This window comes from Chelonia mydas, chromosome 13 (assembly GCF_015237465.2).
Source record: "Chelonia mydas isolate rCheMyd1 chromosome 13, rCheMyd1.pri.v2, whole genome shotgun sequence".
NCBI lineage: Eukaryota > Metazoa > Chordata > Testudines > Cheloniidae > Chelonia > Chelonia mydas.
This window is the reverse complement of record NC_051253.2, coordinates 12,384,185-12,410,489: the sequence shown is the minus strand read 5'-3', so window position 1 is coordinate 12,410,489 and position 26,305 is coordinate 12,384,185. Positions and strand designations below refer to the sequence as shown.

General features: G+C 38.8%; 1 protein-coding gene across 1 annotated transcript; it reads left to right on the top strand.

Annotated features, from left to right (window-relative positions):
- Nucleotides 1-4,279: 4,279 nt before the first annotated feature.
- On the top strand, nt 4,280-24,892 carry SPO11 (SPO11 initiator of meiotic double stranded breaks). Its single transcript, XM_027822317.3, has 13 exons — nt 4,280-4,434; nt 6,895-7,008; nt 10,345-10,433; nt 12,058-12,124; nt 12,374-12,482; nt 13,092-13,178; nt 15,282-15,318; nt 15,557-15,666; nt 16,718-16,817; nt 22,340-22,377; nt 23,523-23,599; nt 23,838-23,949; nt 24,588-24,892. Exons 1-13 carry the CDS (start codon nt 4,280-4,282, stop codon nt 24,705-24,707), a joined length of 1,215 nt encoding a protein of 404 aa, XP_027678118.2. The 3' UTR covers nt 24,708-24,892.
- The last annotated feature ends 1,413 nt before the right edge of the window (nt 24,893-26,305 follow it).

The window sequence follows — 26,305 nt, the reverse complement described above, 5'->3', positions numbered from 1 at the left end:
GGGCTTTGTTCATGTAAATGGTAGGTGAGGGATCTGGCTTCCCTTCTCCACTAACTTGTTCACAGTAAAAGCTGCTAGTTCACGCAGAAGGTCTATTTTTCCAGTTTTGTCCAAATCATAATTTTAGGACGCTGAAAAGCGACGGAAACTTGATATAACTTACTAGTTGCATTCCCAGGAAGCTCTTCAATGACTGCTGTGGACATTTTCTGCTTTTGTCGTCGTCGTTTTTTAAAGTATCACTGAGCAGAGACAACTGGTATGCCAGCTTCCACCAACCTACTAAGCATTCCTAACTGGCCCACATATTTATCATTGTACTTGGTCTCATGCTGTCACAGACGAAAAGAGTTCTTCCTTCTATGAGATCAAGGGCATTATGTTTCCCAATGTGATAAATGTAAATGGGAATATAAGGATGGCAGAACTAAGCCAACCAGTCTTGCTCGTACGCTGCTGCATGACATTTTATAGGCCTCTCCCTCTGTTTAGGATTGATTACTTAGAACTGATTTTCACCCACAGTTTGAAAATAACTGACTCGATATCTCAATGCCACTACTATGGTACTGGTCCATTAAAGTAATTAATTATGGCCTAGTTAGTGAGTGAGGAGTATCATCACAATCATGGAAAAATCACTGTAGGAAAGAGACTGATCAGACCAAAGAAAAAATATATCTTCTTCAGATAAAATATGCAATGAACAGAAAAAAAAGTATTTAAAGCCCACATACTTTGATATATTAGTCTACAGAGTACTTTGCTTGATACAGCTGTTACTATAGGAATAACTTGTAGGTCTGGGGTCAGTTAAAAATGTGGCATTAAGCTAAACATGCACTTTAATTTAATGTAATACTTTTTACTTTTGACTAGACCCACAAATCCAACTAGAAAAGTCTCTTCAGTCATTTACAGAAATTATTTTAAAATTTGATAGACCATGTTATAGTATAATAACCTTTTAAAAATATCCTTAAATAAAGCATACATTTGTAAAAGCAGACAAAACCTAATGAAGGGAACTTTTTGGCGCAAGGATATTTTTTAATTGTGCTAACAAATACAAATGTATCTCATTATCTACCCTGTGCAATTTTGTCAAGGACTAGTGCAGCTATAGGTTAAAACCTAAAGCAATTACTTTTTCTTATGTCTGCCGTCTGTGGTGTCCTCTACTGCTCATGTGCTTACAGACACACATGAGCAAATGTTGAGGCAGTTGTGGCACTGATGCTTCTTTTGGTCCCTCTTTCTCCTTCCATTTCGTCATCAAAAAATGGATCATTATTTGTTCTTTCCGTCATTTTTTTTCTTCTCATATATGTGGAAAACATTGAGTCAATACTCTAACTCATTTTTTTTATTGAGATCTATCAGAGTTTGCCAAGTAAAAAATGAATTAGGACCTCAGGAAATAGCCCAATAGTTGTAGATTTACTGATAATTTTCTGGATCCTAGTTTTATGTGGGCGTTTTGTTTGTTTTGAATAAAGATTGAGACATAGAGCGGTTTTATTATTTATTTATTATTATTTTATTATTGTTGTTTATTGCTCTCAATTCCTGCTTACACTTAGCTAACACTGAACGAGGCATTCAGTGTTTGGGTCATGCTTTTTTAAATTGAGGTTTACTGCTTTGCTGGAAGAAATAAGTCATTAAAATACCTCCCTGCAAGTTCACATATGCAGTTTTATTTGAAATCTGTTGCTAAGGGCATTGTATAATTTTGTCAGCTATATATCAAACAAAACTCTGCAACTCTGTTGATTTTGACATGGAGTTACTGAAAAGAGCTACAGGGGTTTTGCATAAATATTTCCTGAGTGATCTGCAGATACCTAAAGACCAAAGAGTCAAGATTAAAGATCTGAGAATTTAAAGGATTTATTAATTCCCTCTTCTTTTGTATGCCTCTGATAATTGCAGCACTTCGTTTTCATGTTATCATAGCCTGAGGTTTTCCTTGAATGAATATGTTTGTGGATTTGCTACTACCAAACCAGGCTGGATTTGAACTGCTTACTCCAACAAGTATAGGGAGCAAGGGTTCATTGATGGTAGCAACACTGGGAACGCCAGTGAAGACCAGCTGCTAGTGGTTGCCAAGTTTTTAAGCACCATGACATCAAGTCCTCCTAGGACAAGTCTAAGCAACACAGTTAGATGTTAGGCAGCCCACAACATTGCTAACTACAGTGCAGCAAAACTGGTGTTAGTAACAGTGGAAATTTTTGAAAAAATGTAGACGTGTTCAATGTGCATATCCCCCAACTTACCCCCAATCAAGTGTCTAAACCACCACTTTCAGCCTGACAATTACTATGATGCCATTATGTGTTGACAATACAAAAATCTTTGGTATATCAAAAACTGTAAAGGTGAAGACAGCGTAAAATAAATTCTCCAACTTTGCTTTTTCTTCTGCAGTTGGGCTTCTCCCAAAAAGAAAGGAATAATCTTGCCACAACAAACACTACTAAAGAAATAGAGGACAGATTTCTACTAACATACACATGCAACACCGAGAGGGCTCAATGGTAACTGTGATCAGATTGGACTAGTGTGAAAGCAGAAATTGGCCCATGCAGGGTTGCAGACTATAGGTTTTCAGAAGTTCTCCTTAAGCCAGGTCATCTCTTTTTAAAGGTGGCATGAAAAGAAAGGTTGTTGTTTTTTTTAAAGAGAGAGAGAGCTAAAAGTCTTACTAACAGGGGGAAACAGTGTTTGGAACACTTGAATATGATAAAAACTTAAATCTATTGTATTTATTCCTGCAAGTGCACAGAGTTTCCCACTTCCAGCACCCTGGCATCCCAATTAGAGTGACACTGCAAAATACTCTCTGGCTAAGGATATCCCACACCAACTCCCATGATTTTATCATGCAATAATTAGTGGGTTGTTTTTTTTTCAAAAAGCCCAAGCTCCTGGAATCCAGTGATCCAGAACCTCAGTTTTTTAAAAAATATGTTTCTAGCCCTCCTGTTTGTAGAGAGAAACTTGAAAACATGACTCAGGTATACACTGAAGTCTCAAACAGAAGACCAATAAAAAGACAAAATATTTATTATTTTTCAAAACCTCATAATTTTAAGTCAGAGTCTAGGGGAAGGGGGAAGGTAACTCATGATTTTTTGAATATTTGGGGTTGGTAAAATATTCCATTGCAGTTTTCAGTGTCCTCCCTTTGTCCTCCTTGATTTGCACTTCCCCTTGTCTCTTCTCTAATAACCCAGCCCCGAAGACCTCTCCTAGCCCCTTCCCTTCTCCTGCTTGTTTCACTCTGTCTGGGAAACAGCATATGGATACTCTTCATGGCCTTGTACTTTTAATAGCTCTGGGTAGCTTTCGTTGGTCAGACACAGACTTAGGCTGCCTGCCACAGACCTGGGTACCTGCCCCTAAACTTCTCAACACCTGTGCCAGCCTTGCGCCCCTGCAGCCCCTTTCTCTTTTCCTCAGCCTAGGACACCTTCCACCCCCACTACTTGCTTGCAAGCGCACACCTGGGCCACTGTACAACCCTTTGTCCCTGCCTAGGAGCCACTTATTTCCTCCACATGTGGTGCTCTTTCTACATGGCAACTATTATCATGCTATTTAAAAAGTCCACCTTGCCTCTCGTTAGCCACCTGACTGTGCGAGTAGGGATCAAGATTGAGCAATCAAGGCTCAATCCGTGCATGCTTCTGGGAAAGTCATTAGGGTGTGAAAAGGGTAAGTCATTTCACTAAGGGTGTGAAAAGCCATTGGTCTGTCAGAAAGGGCGGGGAAAGCCGTTGGTCAGCCAGAAAGGTGGGAAAAGCCATTGGTCAGCCAAAAAGGGTGGGAAAAGAGGTGTCAGTCAGAGAGGGTGGGAAAAATCATTGGTCAGCCAGAAAGGGCGGGAAAAGCCATTGGTCATCAGAAAGGGCGGGAAAAGAGGTGTCAGTCAGAGAGGGTGGGAAAAGCCGTTGGTCAGCCAGAAAGGGCGGGAAAAGCCGTTGATCATCAGAAAGGGCGGGAAAAGAGGTGTCAGTCAGAAAGGGCAGGAAAAGCCACTGGTCAGTCAGAAAGGGCGGGAAAAGAGGTGTCAGTCAGAAAGGGCAAGAAAAGCCACTGGTCAGTCAGAAAGAGCAGGAAAAGCCGTTGGTCTCACACTGCTCCTCCTCCTCACTGACTGGGCCTTTGCTGCCCCTATTATTGAGTTGGGGAGGGTAGGAATTTGATGTTTGATGCCCATAATACCCCATTTTAATCCTTTTGCTGAGGGTGTCACCTCTTCTTCAGAATGTCTTTATCCCTGCCCGGGGAGACAGACTGGTCTGCATTCACCTTATTGGACCACCACAGGGTTTCCCTGCTGCGTTCCATCAAGGAGGCAGCCAGAGAAGAGACCAGAACTGGGGAAACTGGCCCCTCCAATAACGTTTGCCAAATCACTAGGTAAATCTTGACAGGCTGAAGTTTCAAAGGGTGCTCAGACAATCTTCCATTGGTGTGGGTGTAGCAGGTACCTGCACCATTGCACACACAGTGTCCCAGTTCCTCCATGTCCAGGCAAGACACAAGTTCTCCTATAAAAATATGCTATATGTCACAGGCAAAAAGGGTACCTGTGACACTGCACATACATAGTGCTATAATTCACTCATGACAGTGTGGAAAATAACAATCCTCCCCAAAGCCCATTGGCATAGGCAAAAACAGGTACCTGCACCATTGCACACACACTGCCCTGATCACTCATGCTAATATGGAAGGATGATGCCCCCAAAATGCCCCATTGGCTTGAGCAAAATAGGTACTTGTGTCACTATACAGATATAGTGTACTGATGGAACCATGCCGGCCCAGTGTGGAGGATGTGCCCTAAAGTCCCCCGTTGTCAGAAATGTCACAGCACACACACAGCATCAGAGCATCAGGTTTCACATATGCAACCACATACCTACTCTAAATAATAGAGTTTAATATCAGTTTTTTCAAAACCATAATTTGTATTCTATTGCTTAAATTAAGCATGAAGATAAATAAAATTAAATATTTTTATCTTCATTCCCAGTTTAAACTACAAACTCAGATTAAAATTTAGTATAAAATTATTAGTCTCACAAACTGCAGATTTGCATTTGGAATAGTTTTACTTTTCTGTCTCCGTATCACTGTTTGCTAAAAGTACTATAAGATTAATTCTTTAACAGTTTTTTCTTTTATGACATAATTATTTAAGTGCATTCCATGTACTATGCCAAACTACTAAATGTTCATGTGTGACCTGTTAGAAATGAGCTAACAGGCTGTATACTGATGTAAGATCTACAGTGCCTAGCACGTCTTAGCCCAGATTTCATTATTATTAACCCAAAGTGCATTTTAAATAGGCATAGTCGGCCAGCACTGTGTGCTTACTTACTAGAACTTAGTTCATCTCTTGAAAAGGAGATGGAACAGAGGAAAGAATATATGTAAGCTGGTAGAATTTTGCAGCCCTCCCAGCTTCTGATGGCCCAGAATGCAAGAATAGGATAGGAAATGGAAGCCTGGACCTTCCATTTGATAGTGTAGAGCAGACTTTTTATTACAGAAATGGGAAGAGACCTGGCAAAACAGTCTGAGTTGTGCAGATCTGAGGCAAACTTCAAGATGCATATGGAACATAATAGATAACTATGGTATCTAAATAAATAGTTAGAGTCAGAAGAGGCTAATGATAAAAGTATCTAAAAGAAGCATGACAGTGCCAAAATTTGGATGATCTATCTATCTATCTATCTACCATTCTATTCTAGGTATTCATATGTCCCTCATCACCATAGCATCTGACTATACATCTTACCTGCAGAACAGCCCTATTCAGCTTTGCTTTCCTATTTTACTCTCTCCCTTCTCTACATTTTACAGTGTTTCACCTTTTGCCCATTTTCTCTGCACTCATTAAAATCTTTTTTAGAAGTAATTAAGTTTTAGGAAGTAGAGTATATGTCTGAAGGTCAAGAGATAGGGGACTCAGTTATGCAGCTGCTTCACAATGGCAAGTGAACTTATGCAGGGGCTGTATGATCAAGCTTTTTTATTTTTATTAACTTTACAACTGTGTTGCTATTTGACCTTAGCGACAAAACTGTGTTGCAGGCAGAACATTGCGCTAAAATATATTTAATATATTTTCTAGTTCTTACCCAGATTTATACTGGCACACTGTGCACTTGTAATTTTAAGGACAGCTCAGAGGTTGGAATCAGATTGCTTATGAAAATAAAAGGCATCTGTCACAACACTTGGACAAACCTACTGTTTTGCTATAAGGGATTTGCTACATGGTTAGTTTGTCTGCTTAGGTGAAAAACATAAATTTTGTCCTTTTCACTGTGCATCTTTTGAGCCAAATCCTTCATATAATTAAAAACCTCAACAGTTCATTCAGGGCAGCAGATCAAAAGGTTAATGTGATATGGTACAACAGGAATTATTTGTACTCTTGAATATTTTTGCAATTTACAGCATTTAAAAACAAGTTAACCCAAATCATAGCCAAAACCAATATTACATCATTTAAACTAAAACATTAATCATTAGTCTCAAACCAACCAGTTGGTCTGAAAGTTCAGCTGGTTGAAAATCTGATGGTATGAGGAGTGGTTGGAAATGTATTTTTAATTTGTGCAACTCAGTCATGCATGTGGAATGGCAAATCAAGGATTCTAGGGAAACTAAGCAAGACAATGTTCAGGAAAGTAGTAGTGGGAGAATGTTTTGTTATGCATCTTTAAAACCAATACATAAATTATAGCAATTAAGATTTTAAATATTTGTTGTAGATTTTAGGGGAGGGAATCAATGGTAAGAATTGACAGTGAATTATGGTTAATCATACAAAACTTTAATTAATATTCATTGTTTCAGTTCTGAGATCCTTGGAGCAATAGAAAATGTTATACAAGATATAGTTACAAGTCTAGCCAGAAACAAAGCACCTGTTCTGACCTTGGTTAACAGATCAGATTGGGGAAATATACAGTAGGTATTACTAGTGTGTGTGTTCGATTATTATAACTGGCACCAATGGTTGTTATTTGTCTCCATTAAATATTTTCAAATGAGCCCACCTTATGAAATCCCATGTACAACAGAATCAATAAATGACTTCATGCTTCGTGGCTTCAGCTGATCAACTCTAGGAGTCAGGAATGAAATTTTTTCCTCAATGTATTCTGGGTTTTGGGGTGTGGGTTTGTCTTCTTCCTCTGAAGCATCAGCGATTGCCACAGCTGGAGTTGGGTCACTGCTTAGAGTAGACCAATGCTGTGAGGTGGTTCTGAAATTCTCTTTCTCAGGTGCTTGGCTGGTGGTCTTGATCACATGCTCAAGATCTTACTGATCACCATCCATATGTGGGGCCAAGGAGGAATTTTCACTCAGGTCAGATTGACAGTGACCTTGGGGAGATGGAGTTCATTTTCCTTTGCACATGGAACATGGGCGGCTTGCTGGCAACATCTGCGTTTATGCCACTTAATCAAATCCCTGCCACTGCAGGAGCCTATGGCATTGTTGCACCCATTCTTTACCTGTGGCACACTTGGTGGAGTGTCATTAGGTAGTGCTAGGGCCTGTGAAGTTCAGGAGGTCCCTTCTGATCTAAAACTCTATGACTATAACTTTATTTGTTAAAAAAACAAAAAGCAACCACCAACCTTAAAAGCTGTTTTTTAAAAAAGTGACCTTTAATAATCATTATGCACAAAGAGTCATTACGGACCACAACAGAGGAACACAATGTGGAGGGGAGAGTGACACCACTGTAAAGGGAGAAGAAAGGAGAGAAAGGTCATACAGAGGATATTAGACTATCCTTTTCTGGTGGGAAAAGAAAACACAGATAATGGGTTGCATGTGATTGAGAAACCTGGTTCAGGCTGGAGCTATTTCTTTAATTCATTCTCTCTGTTTTCTCAATTTCTTCTCTCTGTTCTCCCTCATGTTATCTCCTCATCTCAATCTCTGCTTCTTTCATCTACTATGTGATGTTTAGGCTTCTACCCTTTTTGCTATTCTCTCTTCTTTCTGTCCTCTTATTTTAGTGTCTTTCCTCCCCTGAATGCTGTTTCTTTGTTGCTCTATTCTGAGTGCACTTGCAGGAAATTATTATATAAGGAATTCTTATATAATGAGAATAAGAAACTTCTCCCAGTGAAAAACTGAAGAGCCTAAAGATATTCAGTTAACCAAAGGGTTTTGTATGGTCCGGTGGATTTAATTGTTTATGTCCCTATAGTTTCAAAAATGATTTTCTTATATGGCAATAAAATTAAAATAGTATAACAATCTTTGGCAATGTTAGGGGCACTGAAATTCCAGGTTAGGAGACCAAATATGAGATATATGCCATCAGATCACATAGGAAGAAAAAAAGTGTTCGAATCAAAACAAGTGAATACCATAGTGTTAAAATAAGGTGTTAGCAATTAAATAAAAATAATTACACCCTTATTTATGATGGGCCAAATTCCAATCTCAGAGAGGTAGTTCCAACGAAGTAAGGCACCTATAGTCCACTTTGAGGTGAAGCCTAGAAGAAAGCAAATAAAAGTAAGTAGGAGCAGAACGGGTGGCAGTATGTTCCCCTTTTCCCCAGGAGCCTTTCCAGAGCAGGAAGAGGTGGAACTAGGGAATAGCTCCATACTTAGCACATTCCTCATAAACACCGGTAGATATACAGTTGAATATCTGTCTGAAAATAAGTAGAACTGGTCCCTACAGTAGTACCATTAGTTACCACTATCCTATTATACCTCCTTCAAAAAGGAAGATATTGTAAAATCATGGAGAGGAGAATCAGTAGGGAATTCTTCTGGCTAGAATGAAATGCCAGGTAGCACTGCTGGACCTCTGACATAATGCAAGGTTGGAGCTTCCTTTATCCAAGTGTCTCTGAGAGCCACAGTGTTTACAGCTTATTCTCAAAAAGAAAAGGAGTACTTGTGGCACCTTAGAGACTACCCAATTTATTTGAGCATAAGCTTATTCTCAGTATTTCCCTGCAGAGCTCAGCATAGTGCTCCCTAAAGGGAACACTTCTCACATACAGCATGAAGTCAGCCTAACTGAGTGTCTTGGGCCTTCTGTTCCCTTTTCATGAATTTTACAATATGCAGATACACTATAGGGTGCATCCAACTGAAAAGCAGGAACACCTCTCTGCAGTGTTGCAGACCAAGAGCAAAAAGTTGTTTAAAAAGCCAAATACAATGGATTTGAGAGAAGATATTCATTGCTGTTCTTTTTTCTCATACGTATTGTCTATAAAGCACCATATTCAGTTATGATGCTATTATACTCAATAAAATTATACTTAATAAAATAATTATTACTACCATCACCCTAAGTCTGATAATTTTGAAAAGTGTCATCATTCTATGTTGCATCAGCTTTGAAGATGATGCTTGTACATTTGTCAAAATACTTCAATTTAGCTTTGATCTTACAAAATAACAATGAACAAAAACCTTGTTGCTCTAATAGCTTCAATTATGCAGTTTTTCTCTTATTTATTTAGATTGTTGTGCTTGTCCGTTGTGACACCCTGCACATTCTCATGCTGTGCTATGTGGTGTGTTCTGCCACCCAAAGGATGCATGAGGCAATACATGTGACAAGTAAAGAAATAGAGAAGTGTTATGTTAGTGTATTAGAAACTATTATTGTTATTTTAATATTGATACTTTTTAAAAGATCAGTTATTAAAAAACAGGATAAATACATGTAGAACTCTTGTGGGAACATTGTGCTTTCGAACAAAAATGATTTATAACAACAATAATAATTGTAGAAATCATTCTTGCCAAATAAGAAATGGCACTAGGAAAAATTTTATTCTGATTATACCTTTCGATAATCTGGCGACTGTTAATCCTGCAACTGTGAAATTGACAAAAAGAAATTTCGATGAATCCATTTTTGAGGCAATAGGGAACAATAGATGTTTGATCCACAAAGTTTTATAGACGGAGTTGAGGCACTTTGCTAAAATTGTCAAGGGCATCTAAAATAAATATTGTTAGTATTTTGCTAATATGGAGTAATTGGATGGAAATATAAACACCCTATTGTTCCAGGAGGTGGGTAGTACAGAAACAGCATAGTGGCTCCCCAGGTAGCTAGTAACACTGGCTTTCCAGATGGGTTCAGCCACCCCATTGATGTTAATGGGGTTCTGCATGGGTCCTGAAAACTGCACTAGCAGTTCTGGTTGCAGGAATAAACGCTTAGTGTGAACTACCTGGCACAAAATAACTAATTGTACTTTCCCTTCATTAACTTACATTTTTATTTTATTTGTTCACAAAATGTCAGGTTTAAAGATTCTGTAGGTCTACAGATGATATCTCATTATACCACAAGAAAAATAAAAAGTGACTGCCCCAAATCAGCACCAAAATTTGGTAAGCTAAAAATATAGCAACGGAGTTCTCTATTAGTTTTTTCTTTTCTTTTAGGTTTGTTTATCATACTGCAGTATTCCGTAGAAGAAATAAAACATACTTTGTGTCATTAGAAGTATATAAATAAAGTAAAACCCAGATCTATCTTCTAAGCCCCAGTCCTCACCCAGTCTTTCACAGCTCTGTTAAATTGTAATGTTAATTGCCATAGAAATAGTTAATAATTCATACAGAACCTTTCGGATTGATACAGTAGAAATTAGTTTCTGTGGCTGCTGGTGTATGTATTCAACTGCACCACCAAGCAAAAGACCTGTTTCCATCACTTTCTCTCTCCCCACTGGGATCTGGCATCCAAACCCTCTACTTAACAAGGACAGTTCAGTTGAGGGTGACCAGTGCTTAATTTTCAATGAAAAAGATGCTGGGGGCTCAAGTAAGTTTTTTATATTCATTGCTGATGTGGCAAGCTGAGAGGTACCGGGGCTATTAACTGCCAAGCCTAGAGGTGCCAGGGTTCAGCCTCGGCAAGTCCTGGCACAAATTAAGCACTGAGGTGACCCCCTCAATCAGGACAAGCTAAGCACAGTTCTGCTGCCCTTTACTCATACAATAACAATAACAATATTTAATTACCCCCACATTCAATACTAAACTGATCTGTAACCCAACACCAGCCAAAATTGATCACTTGGGCAACACAGCTGTGTCTGCTGGATACCTAGGCAGAGTAGGTGTATTCATGTAAATACAGTCTGGTCCTGAACAGTGTTCCCTCTAATTTTCCCACCCATGTATGGAATAAATTTTATGTGCACCAATATGGAGGTGATGTGATGTGTGACACATCACCTCCATATTGGTGCACATAACAAAATTCATGTGATGGGGTGGGACCAAGCAGTTTGGAGTGTGGGAAGGGGCTCAGGGTTGGGCTGCAGAGGGGTGAGGGCTCCAGCTGGGGGTGTGGGCTCTGGAGTGGGGCGGGGGATGAGGGGTTTGGGGTGCAGTGGGGCTCCCTGGGGCTACAGTGGGGAGAGAGGACTCGCCCCCAGCTCTCTCTCCCTGCAGCAGCACCTAGGCTGGAGGGGAGAGGCGCTCATCACTAGCTGTCAGGGGAGAGCTCATTCAGACCTTGCTTACGAATCATAATTTGAAATTTTAAGGTTGGCCAACATCACCAAACAGCTGTGTGAAGAAAAAAACAGCTGTGTGAGCAAGCTAGTTTTTATTCATAGTTTTCAAACCTGTTATGCTTTTTCAGGTACAAGTATTTTATCATATACTGTATATGCTTTTAAAGCATGCATTATTGTTTTGATTTCAATTCAAATTTCCAACCAATAACTAAATTGGCAACACTGCATGTAACTAGTTGACCACTGGGGGGGTTGTGTGTTGGGGAAATCTAGGAGGGTGTAGGGAAATCCCTGTTGGATACATATTTTTGCAAACATGGTTTTGAAAATGTGGGATACAACTTTTAAATTGTTAAAAATAAATGGGTTACTTTACAAAAAATAACTAACCATTGTTTTCATTTCTAATATAATTTAGTTTATTTATTCTATAGCTTTATACTGGATAAGTTTAAAATATTATTGCAAAGTATTTTATTTTCCAGCTCTAATTCTTAAAATATTATCTGTGATCTACAAGATGGTGCAGAACAATACATATGCAACCAAAAGGTAATGGACTGCATTTCTCTAACTGCAAATCAAAAATATATTTTAAGAATTTTATATAGATAAGGGAAGAACCTAGCTATTAAGCTTGTCAAATATCATAACGCATTTTTGTACGTAAAATATTTCAAACTGATTTAATTATTCATGTGCTCATTAAAATGTTCTTTTACAATCTCAGAATCCTATAATTCAATCAGTATTGTATTAAAATTAGTTTATTTTTAAAAATATGATATTTTATCTTGATAGAGATATATATTACAGTGATACACTACTATTTGGTAACCAGAGTGTTGTGGACAATATAGTCAATGACATTTCCTGCATGCTTAAGATACCTAGGAGAAGTCTACATATAGTAAGTAGTTGCATATGGTTATTATTATTATTATTAAATTATATATATTGCATTATATGAACAACTGAAAAACTAAGAAAATGATTGGTAGGAAGCATGTATGTAGCAAAAATTAAAAATTGTAATTTTGTTAAATAAAATACACTCTTTATTTATTATTTTTATAACACTGATGGATGTATTAGAGCTTGAGGTGAAATGCTGGCTCCATTGAAGTTGATCAGAGTTTTGCCATTGACTTCAATTAAACCAGGATTTCAGCCTTTGAATCTAAGGCCTTGATTCAGTAATTTGTGCTTGGCTGGTTTGCTGATTTGGGGTCTAAATGAGGGTTTAACATATCAAACAGAGGAACATGGCATCCTTTCAAATTTTATATTTGTTTCATGCCTTGACATTTGTAACATTTTTTTCTCTGTAAACACAATTAGTAGCATATGTTAAGTTATGTAGGATGAATGAACTAAAAAAATCTGTATTTCATGATGATCATAATGGTCAGTAACAGCTTATTTCTGGTCAGAAGTTTTTTGTAGCTGACTCCAACTTTTCCTAGCCAATGTACAAAATTTACTTACAAAACTTGAGTTACTGCTATTTTTCCCCCAGCTGTCTACAACGAAAGGTTGCATTGCTGGTAACTTAAGTTATACTGAGGAAGATGGTACGAAAGTGAATTGTACATGCAGTGCAACAGTATGTATTACTAATATTAACATTTTTATGTCCATATTTGTGTGATTTCCTACATTTGTTGTGACCTAATTTATTTACGTATGTACATTTGTGCCTGTGGCAAACTTAGACATTACTGTACTTTTAAACTCTCACTACTAATGCCCACTTCCTACAAATGTTATACATTCAAAATTCTTAAGGAATGCAGCAAAAGTTTTACATGAGAAAGGACTGTAAGATCAGAATTTCCATATACTTTTGAATGTTATCTCTGTGTGCTTTATGTAGTCTAAATTTGGGGGTCAGCTATAGAATCAACAGAAAGACTTACCTCTTGGTAAGAGCAAACTATGCTTACATTACCTTCCATATTGGAAGTTCTGCAGGGGAAGACATTTAATTTGTGGTTGAGGCTCTCTATGACATTGCTCTGCCTATGTTGTGCTTTGAATTTGAGTGTCCTGGGCACATGAACACACACAATTTCTGGCCATGTGTGTTTCTGGCAGAGTTGGAGAACAATCCCTTTGCAGTACTCTGACCCTGTCCTCTGGGTGCACCTTTCACTGCAATGGGCATGCCACTAGGATCTGTGTTAGTAAAAGCACATACAGTGAATCAAGCCATATATTCAGAGACAGGAATTTATTTATGGATCTGATTCTCTTCTCACTTACACAAGTTTTACACCAATAAAAACCCACTGAGTTCAGTGGAGGCACTCGTGACTTCCATCAGGGTAAGTAAAAGTCTTCAACTCACTCATATCCAAGTATTGTGCCACATTATGGCTTATAACAAAGGGTCTCACATATTAGAAAGGTTTCAGAGTAACAGCCGTGTTAGTCTGTATTCGCAAAAAGAAAAGGAGTACTTGTGGCACCTTCGAGACTAACCAATTTATTTGAGCATAAGCTTTCATGAGCTACAGCTCACTTCATCGGATGCTTCATCACGAAAGCTTATGCTCAAATAAATTGGTTAGTCTCGAAGGTGCCACAAGTACTCCTTTTCTTTTTACATATTAGAACGCTATTAATAATCATACCACTTACAGACATCAGAAAGAGTTCTGTCATCAACCTCATTTTACAGATGAGAAAATGAGGTAAAGAGAAGTTAAGAGCCAGATTTTCAAATGCTCAACACCAATAGTTGATCTGAGATTTTGAAAATCTGTGCACTACTTTAAATGGGAGCTGAGTTCTTTTGAAAGTCTAAGCCTAACAGATTTGCCCAACATCATGTTGCTAGTGAGTAGAAAGCAGGAAATAAAACTGATTTTCTGACTTCTGCTATCATTCCCTGGACAATGTTTCTACACTAAGCACAAGTGAATGATTTAAAAATGGAAAGAAAACCTTATCTATCTTTACTTTGTTTTTCATCTACATCAGAACTTTAAAGATCTCCATTATCAGTGCTCCTCTACAGGGCCTCACATTTCTATTTATGGAGCTGGTCCACATTGGCACCTGAGATGATACAGCAGTAAGAAATTAAAACAGACCACACACGTCAATATATACAGACTATTTTGCCAAGATTGTCTTCCATTTCCTGCTATCTCATCCATATGTTTGCCAGACTGAGCCAAATCCTAATCTGAGATGTGAAGTAAGCATTACCATATCTCAAATTATCTGTCACCAAACAGTTATAAATATAAAACAAACTCCAAATAGAGGTTATCAAAAGCAGGAGTTTTAAAGGTCTTTTGTAAATATCTTTAACAAGCATCCAAGTACACTTTTCAACCTGCTTTAAACTTGCAGTCTCACACCCAGTGGCTTTTTTCCTGGCTAAAACACAAAGGAAAATGGGGAGCTGCATCACTGTGTAGTGATCATATGATGAGTGATCCTGGGTGCAAGTAGCATCAGATATTTTTGAAAGATGCCTCATGGTAGTAGTAGGATCCCTATACATCCTTGCTTCACAGCAGGCTATATAGGATAGACTATGCCTAAAAAGCAGTGACGGTGTCAAGAGCGATGCTGTATACAAAAAGATGAATGGTTGTTTCAGGATGTAATTTTGACCTTCATTACCCAATGTCGTTGTTTCAAAATACATCATTTTCTTTATTTAAAATTATTAATTTCATTTTTGTTGTTTTAGGCAGTCATTGTGCCATCTAATGTTCAAGGAATTAGAAGTATCCTTTGAGCAAGAAGTCTAGTTGTAGACTTAAAAAAAAAAAAGTATAAACAAAGTATATTCCAAGTTAAACAATGTTTTTATGATTTTTTGCTCTACTTCTTGGCTTTGAAACTGAGTTATGAGCACTGCCTTTGGCTTGAAAACAAGTATATTAGAGCATTCATTTTGTAGTTGATTAATATAATACAATGCCACTGATTTCATTTTACATGTAGCTAGCCTTAATATCAGAGATGTGATCACAGATGCAAAATTTATACTAATTGTAGAAAAAGATGCAACTTTTCAGAGGCTCCTGGATGATGACTTCTGCAATAAATTGTCTCCATGCATAATGATTACGGTATGCATCTGACATTTCACATTCCACCTCTAGAACTAAGAGTTTTAATAATATAGTAACAGTGTGGTGATTTCCAAAAATAGTTTCAAATATACTAAAATAAAAATTAGACATGTTTAACTCCAACATTTTCCTCCATTTTTATTAATATAATACCATAAAAATGGATAAAAACTGAATTATATTTAAGACTAAAAGGTATTTACTGTTCTTATACATATTTACAAATACACATTTTATAATCTTCTTTTCCAAAAACATTTCAAATAGAGTTGTAATTAGTACTCCTAATTCTGCCATATAACAGAATGAAATGTGGAATACATATCTTAGTATTTTAAAAAAAACATGTAAACAACATATGACATGATATACTGTGTTTAAAAAAGGTATTACAATTGATTAAATTAATAATTCATGGATTGAGGTTTTTTTGAGATTGCACAAATCAAGTACAGAGAATAGCTCCTGAAATCAAATTATTGTGAAGATTTCCTAAAGGTAGAGAAGCATGAACAGAACAGATCGCAGTAGTTGTTGTTGAGGGTTTTTTTGTTTGTTTCTATGAGTTTCTTTGGGTTTGTAATGAAAGAACAAAGGGAAAAATTCTGGCTACTGTAAGGAAAGTAGCTTACCTTACCCCATCCCTCAGAAACACACACAATACTACTTCGGCAGTATATGTATGTGTGCCCAAATCCAGGTGAAGTCCACCCGTATTTACAGCCACATTACATATTCTTTTTGTGCCGTTAATATGAAAAAAAGCACAGGTTATTTTTATAGGGAGCATGGCTGGATACAGACATCTGATTATGCCTGTGTGCATACCTGTTACTCCGTTCTTCCCCCACCCGCACCCATGGTTCCTATCATACAGGACATCTGCCATGCTGCTTTGTAACTTTTCGTGGAGCTACAAAAGGGCAACCATCTTCTCCCTACACAATAACTGCAGGACAAATGTTTCTGCTAGACATAAACACATGTCTAGTCAGACTTTGTTTTAGTTCATTCCAAAACTTATGATTTGATTTTATTTTAACCTTAGGGAAAAGGAGTACCAGATCTGAACACAAGACTTCTAGTCAGAAAGTTGTGGGATACATGTCATATTCCTATTTTCACCCTCATGGATGCAGATCCACATGGTAATTGCATGCTAACAGGAGAATAGAACCTTATTTATTTGACTTTTAAGACGAGAGCTCGTGGTATGGGTATGTGAATGGAGGTTCCCCATCAAAGCAGAAATTTCTAAACTCAACCAGAATGCCTGCAGGAGTACTGAGGAGTACTGTGACATCTATGCTGGCCTTCCTCCAGTGTTTAATGTGGAAGTGGGACATCCCTCACCCTCTGGGGTGACTAACACAGCTGTTGACTCCAGGCAATACTCGACCTTATGCCTAAGGAGTGAAAGGACTTTCCATAGAACTTGTGAGTCAAAGTCACTTAGGATCAGATTTTTAAATGTACTTGTGCACCTAAAGATGCAAATAGGCACCTAGTGGGATTTTCAAGAGTGCCTAGTGCCTATCTCATTTATATCAAAGGAACTTAAGTGCCTTGGGGCTTTTGAAAAGCCCATTAGGTGCCTATCTGCATCTTTAGGCACCAAAGTACCTTTGAAAATCTGGCCCGTAGGCATTTTTGAATAGTCCACACTTAGACTATAGCTGCCCCTTGGCAGATGTATGGGAGGATGGAATAGGGCTTTTTGCATCCTTTTCCAAATTTGGCACTGAAGGAAAGCTAGCCACATCCTCTCAGCAGAACTTTATATGTACTATGATGCATACACTTCTCAGCCAAGGCCCAAATGCGAAGCAAATCAAAATAATAGATTTGAAATAATCTTGTACTATTTTTTTCATCATGATTTTTTTTTAAATTTGATTTAGGGTAACCAACATTCTCTATAGCTCCACCCTCATAATCCAACACTTGTAATGTCAGTAAATTATCATTCCGAAAGCTAGATACTACAAACTTGATGTTGGTTACAGCGAATTTTAGTCTAAAATGAGGGTTGTGCCTTTTAATGCAGGATCACTTAGAGCTACCAGTATGATGACTCATCTCAGAATGGTTCTTTGGATATTATTCCATTGGAAAAAGCAAAAACAGGAAATATTTTAAAATATCATAATTTTGTTTTCTTTTAATAGACAAACAGTTATGTACTGCAGGTCCAATCCTCCAGTTGCAACTCATGCAAAATTCCCATTGACTCTAATGGGAGTTTTGTCAAATTAAGGCCTAGTGGATTTAGCCCTAAGAAAGTTGCATGATGTGTTTTAAGTAAAATAAAAATGCATCTTACTGTGTTCTACAGCTAAAATCTGAATCCTGAATATAGATTTGTTCACAAGTTTATAATTTTTTTCTGGTGAAAGGTGAATGGTTTTTGTTGTTTCTCTTTAAATTTTCACTATACTTTGATAGAGACGTCATGGACAATGACATTTTGCCTCTTCACTTCTGCAAAGAATATTGGGGATGGAGCACAAGGAATTATTCCAGTTGCCATCATAAGTGTTGCAGTCTTTCTCCCACCATTATGTGGGAGGCAGGAGGGTCAGACTTAATGGATGACAGAATCTTTGCTGTCTCCATATTTCTGTGACAATGATGTGGGGGAAGCAATGAAGCTGAGAGTTGGTGGAAGGTAACTCATTGCTGGAGCGGGAAGCAAGCTTTAAGAAGCTTCATCTGATGATTCAACTACAGAACATGCTTCTTGATGTATAGTTTTGTAATTACTCTTTGACATGTGACTTTTTCTAAACTAATGTATAGCTTTGTTTAACGAATTTATGACTAAGGATAGTTAGAATGCTGATAATTAAAACTTAAAATGAGGTACAACGGAAAAATGGGTAAAAACTGAGACACTGAAGAAGAGCTTGACACCCTCCATGTTGACTGGGCTTTTGCTCAGAACTAGGTGTGGTCATGGAATCCCATTTTTAAAAATCTATAAATTAGTAGCTGTTAATATGCATTTTAATTAATTAGTAGTCTCCATTACCAGTAATAATACAATATAATTAACTGGAATTTGAACCAAAACCAAGATGGAATGTAAATTAAAGTCAATTTTATATTAAACATGCTTGAGATTGTCAGTTGACTGTTCAGAGAATGATCTAAATTTAAAATATGATTTAGCTAAGAAAAAGGTTTTCTTAACCATCTATATATCTTATTTTAACATAGCCTGACTGCATAGTGTATAGTTCTGTTTTAGAAAAACATAGAACAGTTTTTGTGTATTCCCACAGTTAATAGGTGAAATCTTTGCCCAGCTGAACTCAGTGGGATATTTGCAATTGACTTCAATGGCATCAGGATTTCATCCATTGACTGTAAAATAGGAGATGCTCATTTGAACTGTTATATCTTTCTTTTTGAGAGCTGGTTGGTTCTTATTATTATCTGAGGAAGACAAGGTGGGTAAAGTAGTACTGTATCTTTTATTGGACTAACTTCTATTGGTGGAAAAGATAAGCTTGTGAGCTTCACACAACTCTTCCTCAAGTCTGGAAATCATAACCAGAGTTTCACAAATAAATATAAGGTGGAACAGATTGTCAAGCCTAAGAGTTAACACACATTGCAAGAAATCACTTAAAATGAAGTGGTTCTATTAACACCTCTAACAGTGATAGGACAAAGAAGGATTAGTAGTTACAAATAGTTGTAATGAACCAGAAAACCATTGTCTCTGTTGAGACCATGATTTTTAGTGTCTAGGAGAGTTACAAATTTAAGTTCCCATGCTTGCCTTTGGAAGGTGTTATGCAGGTTGCCTTTGAGGATGAGGACTGACAGGTGAGCTATGGAGTGATTGCTTTGTGAAAAGTGTTCGCCCATGGATGATGTTTTTTGGGGGGTTTTTTGGTCTTTTATCATATTTCATTCAAGAGCATAGTGATTGTCTGGTTTCACCCATATCGTGGTTTTTTGAGCATTTGATGCACTGGATGAGGTACACCACAAGTTGTGATAGGTATGTGTAAAACACATAGATCTTGAAAGATGTATTCTGGAAGGTACTGATCATTGTAGTGGTAGAGATATGTATGCAGGTTTTGCATCTATTGTTCTGGAAGGTGTGGTGCCAATTTGAGTTGTTGTCTCCTGGTCTGAGGGCATAGGCGCCAACTTCCCCTCTGCCGGGTGGGTGCTCAACTGCCCCCCGCACCCCGCCTCTTCCCGCCCCAGCACCACCCTGGCCCCAACCCCATTCCACCCCTTCCCCAAAGTCCCTGCCCTACCCCCCCTTACTGCCCCATTCCACCCCTTCCCCCAAGTCCGCTCTCCTGCCCTGCCTCTTCTCCGCCTCCTCCCCTGAGCGCACCGCATCCCCGCTCCTCCCCCTCCCTCCCGGAAAGTCCTAAGCAGTGGTGAGCTGGAGCCGGTTTGCACCGGTTTGCGCGAACCAGTTGTTAAATTTTGAAGCCGGTTTAGAACCGGTTATTAAAGGGGAGGGCAAACTGTGGCCTGTGGGCCACATGTGGCCCGCGGGACCGTCCTTTCCGTCCCGCCTGATCTCTCGGCTGGAGAAGCTCCACTGAGAATTTTTACTCACCCAGCGGCAGGGTGCCGCTGCCAGAACTGGTTCCTTCAGTCGCTCTGGGCCTTCTGTGGCACTTCGGCAGCAGGTCTTTCACTCGCTCCAGGCCTTCGGCGGCAGGGCCTTCAGCACCGCCGAAGACCTGGAGCAACTGAAGGACGTGAGCCGAAGACCCGAAGCAACTGAAGGAACCAGTTCTGGCAGCTCATCACTGGTCCTAAGTGCCACCAAACAGCTGTTAGGTGGCAGGAAACACTGGGAGGGAGGGGGAGGAGCGGGGACATGGCACACTCGGGGGGGTGGGGAGAAGGAGACAAGGAGGGAGGAGCTTGGCTGCTGGTGGGTGCTCCTGCCCTGGAACACCCAGAAAGTCGGCACCTATGTCTGTGGGGAGTTTACTTCTGATGATGTACTTGGCAAGGTTGGGGGTTGTTTGAAGGACGGAAGATGGGGTCCAGGAAAGATTTTTTTCAGGATGTGATCCCCATCAAGGATGGGTTGAAATTTCTTCATAATACCTTGTATGGGTTCCAGTGTGGGGTGGAAGGTGACAGCAAGGGGTGTGTGGTTGGTGCAGGTTCTTTTTCTGTATTGAAGCAGGTTCTCTCAGGGTATTTGGGTGGCCCATTCAATTATGTGATCTACTTCTCTGATGGAAAAGGAGTACTTGTGGCACCTTAGAGACTAACCAATTTATTTGAGCATAAGCTTTCGTGAGCTACAGCTCACTTCATCGGATGCATACTTGATGAAGTGAGCCGTAGCTCACGAAAGCTTATGCTCAAATAAATTGATTAGTCTCTAAGGTGCCACAAGTACTCCTTTTCTTTTTGCGAATACAGACTAACACGGCTGTTACTCTGAAACTTCTCTGATGGAGTGTCCTTGTTTGGTAAAGGTGGTTTTAAGTGTGTTAAGGTGTGTATCCCAGATGTTCTCCCTAGAGCATATTCTGTGGTATTTGAGTGTCTGGCTGTAGATAACAGATTTCTTGGTGTGTCTGGGATAGTGTTGGATCTGTGGAGGTCAGTGTGGTGATCCTCTTTTGTCCTATGATTGCAGAGGTGTTAATTGCCCACTTCATTCTAAGTGGCTTCTTGCAACATGTGTTAACACCTTATGGATAACAACCTGTCCCACCTTGTATTGAGCTATGAGACTCTGGTTACGTATTCCAGGCCTAAAGAAGAGTTCTGGGAAGCTTAAAAACTTGTCCCTTCCACCAACAGAAATTTATCCAATAAAATATATTAGTTCACCCACCTTGTCTCTCTCAGAATCTGAGTCCAACATGAATACAACATTGCAAACAACAATGGAAGATATTATCTGAGGGAGAGTTATCAAAATGTTGTTTCTTAAGGGGACAGTAAGGGCAGGTCTACTCTTAAAATGCTGCATCAGCACAGCTGCACCACTGTGCTGTTGTAGTACTTTAATGAAGATGCTCTACACTGACACAGTAGCTACGTTGATGGGAGAAGCTCTCCTGCCATCATAGCACTGTCTATACCAGGGGTTAGTGCGGGTTAACTGTGTCGCTCAAGGGTGTGGATTTTTCCCACTCCTGAGCGATAGAGGGCTGTAGCATAGACCAGACCTAAGAGGTACAACTGTAGACCTGAAAACACTGATAATTTCCCTTTATCATACCGTGAAAGAAAAATGCTAATAATTTATCTGAACAATTAACACATAAAATAATTAATTCATACTGTCAAATGAAAAGTATGAAAATTTAGAATAATTGATTAAATCAACAATGTTGAAGTCTATTAAGTTGCCACAGAACAAAAGTACAATATGTAAAAAAACAAGATTCAGGTGTCCATTACTTTTGTATGATGCCTATGCATAACAGGTATGAAATATTAAATAAATTGAGGTAAGTGTCACATTATCAAAAATGTCGATTGTATATGACAATATGCTGTAAAGCTAATTGTAAAATATAAAGGGCCTGATTCATCAGTCCAGTCTTACACCAATGTAACTCAAATGGGCTTACATAAGCATGAAATTAACACAATGGTGAATCACGCCCAAAATGTAGACAAATAGATATGTAACATTTGGTATTCTGTAAATTAGGTATAGAAATAATGTGCATCTACAAGTATGGATCTGTGGTGAGTATAGTTGTTTTCCACTTCAGGTCTGCTTAGTTATTTTGTCATCCAGCCTTGGAGCTGGAATGTGAAAACTGTTAAAGTGTAGTTCAGATGTGTGTTTTCTTTTGTTTTAATACTAAGAAACAACTTTTGGGCCGAGGGTGCTTTATTTTTTTAAACAAGTTTTTGTCACTAGCAAAAAGTTGGCTTTTGCCATAACAAAAAGAAATTGTGTGAAAATGGCAGATTTTTCATTTTTTTAAAGTCTGACAAAATGTGAAGTTTTGCCTGCTATACAAAATTGTCCATATTATTATTATTATTATGTATTATTTGTGGTACAGCAGTGCTCGGGGGCCCCAAGTGAGATCTGTGCTGCACTGTTCTAGGCAATGTTGTCCATACAGTAAGTCACAGTCCTTGCCCTAAAGAGAGCTTACAGTCTATATAGACAAGACCAATCTAGAATGAAGGGAGGAGATATAACATGTAAGTAGAGTGAACAATGTGATAGTTTGTAAACAGCATGTTATGTTCCCAGATTTTTGATGGAGTGTTTATTATTATTAATATTTACTATTATTTATTAATTTTTGGACATTTTGTTGGGAAGGGGTTACCTAACAGAGAGAGAAAAGAAAGGAGAGGGCACATTACACTGCAAGGAGTGGGGGTAAGAAGGAAAGAGAGAGGAAGAGAAGGGAGGAGTGAGTTGGACAGAAAATCAGCAGAGTGGAGAGAATGTCCACAGTAAAAACTATCAGGTCATCTGTGTCCAAATATATCCTATAATTGCTTGTCTCTGCTCCAGCTGACTTGCATTTCTGACTGGCTGTACTCAAGCTCTCATGGCTAACGGGGGCAGACTGTCCTCTGCACAGTTCTCTGGGAGAGGGTGCAGGAAGTGGTACCCCCAGAACCCCAGCTGGATTTTAATTTCCCCCCTTTCCCTCCCTGTGTTGTAGTTTACCTACTGCAGCCACTTGTCCCAATTTCTACAAGCCTGAGTTTCATAAAGACTTCTACTTGTGAATAGAGTTAGCTTCATTTTTACAAAACCTGACCCTGTCCTTAAAAAAAGCATAAATATTTTCTCAAAGACAAACATAAATAATTCAAATTAAAGGGACACTGAACATAATATATGACATTTCATATTGTAGTCAATGTCTTTTGAAGCCCATCATCTCACAGTTCCAGCTATAAGATGGCTTGGTCTCCTTCCATCTGATATTGAAAGGTAAGTTATTTCCTAGAATTAGTATAATTATCCTTCTATTCTATCACAAAAAGTATATGTAACATTAAGTCTGATTTAAATCCACAAAAGACAATTAACTGTTAATTCTGCTCTCAATAAACTTACTGTTTTTTTTATAGAGCATTTTGATGGTTGGAAATAGGAATTTAAGTAGGAAACGATATGTAGTTTTAAAAAAAAATATTAAGCGGGCTAAAACTTTTATCTGCTTTTTCAGATTAAATATATGCAAAGATGCGTTGATTCCACTTACTAAACAAGATCAAAATAAACTCGCCAGTATGCAGAAGAGGCCTTATGTGGCTTGCCAACCAATGTGGAAAAAAGAAGTATGCACAAATTAAATTGTTTTCTGTTTCTTAATCCCTAAAGAACAAATCCTGTCTACCACAATGCTGTCCCTCCTGGCTATGGTGAGCTCTGAACACAGCAGAACCAATAAGGTTTTGCTGAACTCCACCTGGAGCGGTCAGGACTAAGAGCCATGCAGGCTGTCTCTGTACCAGTGTGCCTCATAGTTCCCTCCCCAGCACAGAACTAACAGCATGATAGGCTTTGCTGCCATTGGCCATCTCATGACCGTATGTTTTAGAGGGGGGTTATTACATTTTAAATATCACAGAATAAATTACAACTCTTGAAGAGGGGGAACATGCCATGTGGAACAATTATTTAACCTCCACCTCCAGCTTCGCCTGCATAATTTAGAACACAAAGCACAGTTCATGCAGATATAATATATAGTGGTTACATAGTGGGAAAACATATTATGTGCTTTCCCCTTCTGTTTACACTGCCCTGTTGTATGAATTGCTATGATTTTGCTACTGTGGACTGCACAATAGAGAGCACATCTCCTTATGATAAATACTAATCAAATCTAATGTAATTTAAACATTTAATTACATCACCCTATGGGTCAGGCCTTTCTCAACAGCACACTAATTTGCAATTTTTTCTTTTTCAGATGGAAATTATGGCAGCATCTAAAATGAAGGCTGAAATTCAAGCTTTGACTTCTCTTTCATCAGATTACCTTTCCAGGGTGTATCTACCAAGCAAATTGCAATTCGGTGGATGGATATGAATATTTGTTTGTAGATCAACTGTTTCCTGATGTGGATTTATTTTGGAGCTATTATAATATAAGCCATTATTTACAAAAATTGCATAACATTGCACTATTTCTGGCAAATGTTCTACATATTCAGTGAAGAGATATAAAGGTTTGCTTCAGCTCCTTGTTCAATTTTTTTTAGTTAAGTCAACAGTTTAATTTCTTTACAGTTTTGATTGTTTTTCCCTAATGTACCTTAAGGACATGAACATATTTTAAATACAATTTTTTCTTTCCATTTTGTGGCTACTGTACATAACTGTAGCAATAATTCCAACTGTAAAAGTATTATCCTTAAAAAGTTACTGAAATTTATTTTGAGGGGAGAAATTAAAAAGTTATATTTGTTTAAATTTGTGTCAGTTAATTCATAGTCTACTTTAAAGCACAATCAAACTAAGTCTGTGTCTTCTGATACGTTTTACTTTTGAAGACAGGGAAGTAATTTAAATTACTGTAATATTTTTAAGGTACAATCGCCTGAAAAGTTACTATAAACATGGCATGTCATGTTCCTCATAAATGAATCTATAACAAATGTGCTTAGCTTGCAGATAAAAGAGATGAATTTTTTAACTGCCAACTCCATAAACCCTAGCTCAGATCAGAAAGTCAAGATGGTTTTTTTCGTTCTTGCACATTTGCAACAGTAATGAGGATCTGCAGGCCAAATTATGCCCTCAGTTCCTACACCCCCATTGTAATGCACAAGTGAGCAAGCACTTTTTACTGATTAGAATTTAGTAAACAATTCTGTTGACGATGTATAGGACAATGGAATCCATAGACCACTCTAAGGCCTTGGCTACACTTGCGAGTTACAGCGCAATAAAGGAGCCCTGGGCGCACTAGCTCACTACCCGTCCACACTGGCAAGGCATGTCCAGCGCTCTGACTCCGCGGTTACAGCGCTGCTGGTACTCCACCTCGGTGAGTGGAATAACGTTTGCTGCGCCCCCGCTGGAGCACCGCAGCGCTAGTGTGGATGCCCTGGTCCTATAGTGCGCTCTGATCGGCCTGCAGAAGTGTCCCACAATGCCTGTGCTAGCCACTTTGGTCATCACTTTGAACTCTACTGCCCTGCCCTCAGGTGACCAACCATCAGACCCGCCCTTTAAATTCTCTGGGAATTTTAAAAAATCCCTTTCTGTTTGCTCAGCCAGGCGTGGAGTGCTATCAGCGAAACTTTCCAGGTGACCATGCCTCCACGCGCCAGGCAAGCCCCAGTATGGAGCAATGGCGAGTTGCTGGACCTCATTCGTGTCTGGGGGGAGGAAGCTGTCCAGTCCCAGCTGTGCTCCAGCCGTAGGAATTACAATAACTTTGGGCAGATATCAAGGGACATGATGGAAAGGGGCCATGACGAGGACGCACTGCAGTGCAGGATTAAAGTGAAGGAGCTGCAGAACCCCTACCACAAAGCCCGTGAGGCAAACTGCTGCTCCGGCGCTGGCCCTGCAACCTGCCGTTTCGACAAAGAGCTGGACGTGATACTTGGGGGTGACCCCACCTCCACTCCGGGGACCACTTCAGAGCCCAGTGCAACAAGGCAGGAGGAGGAGGAGCAA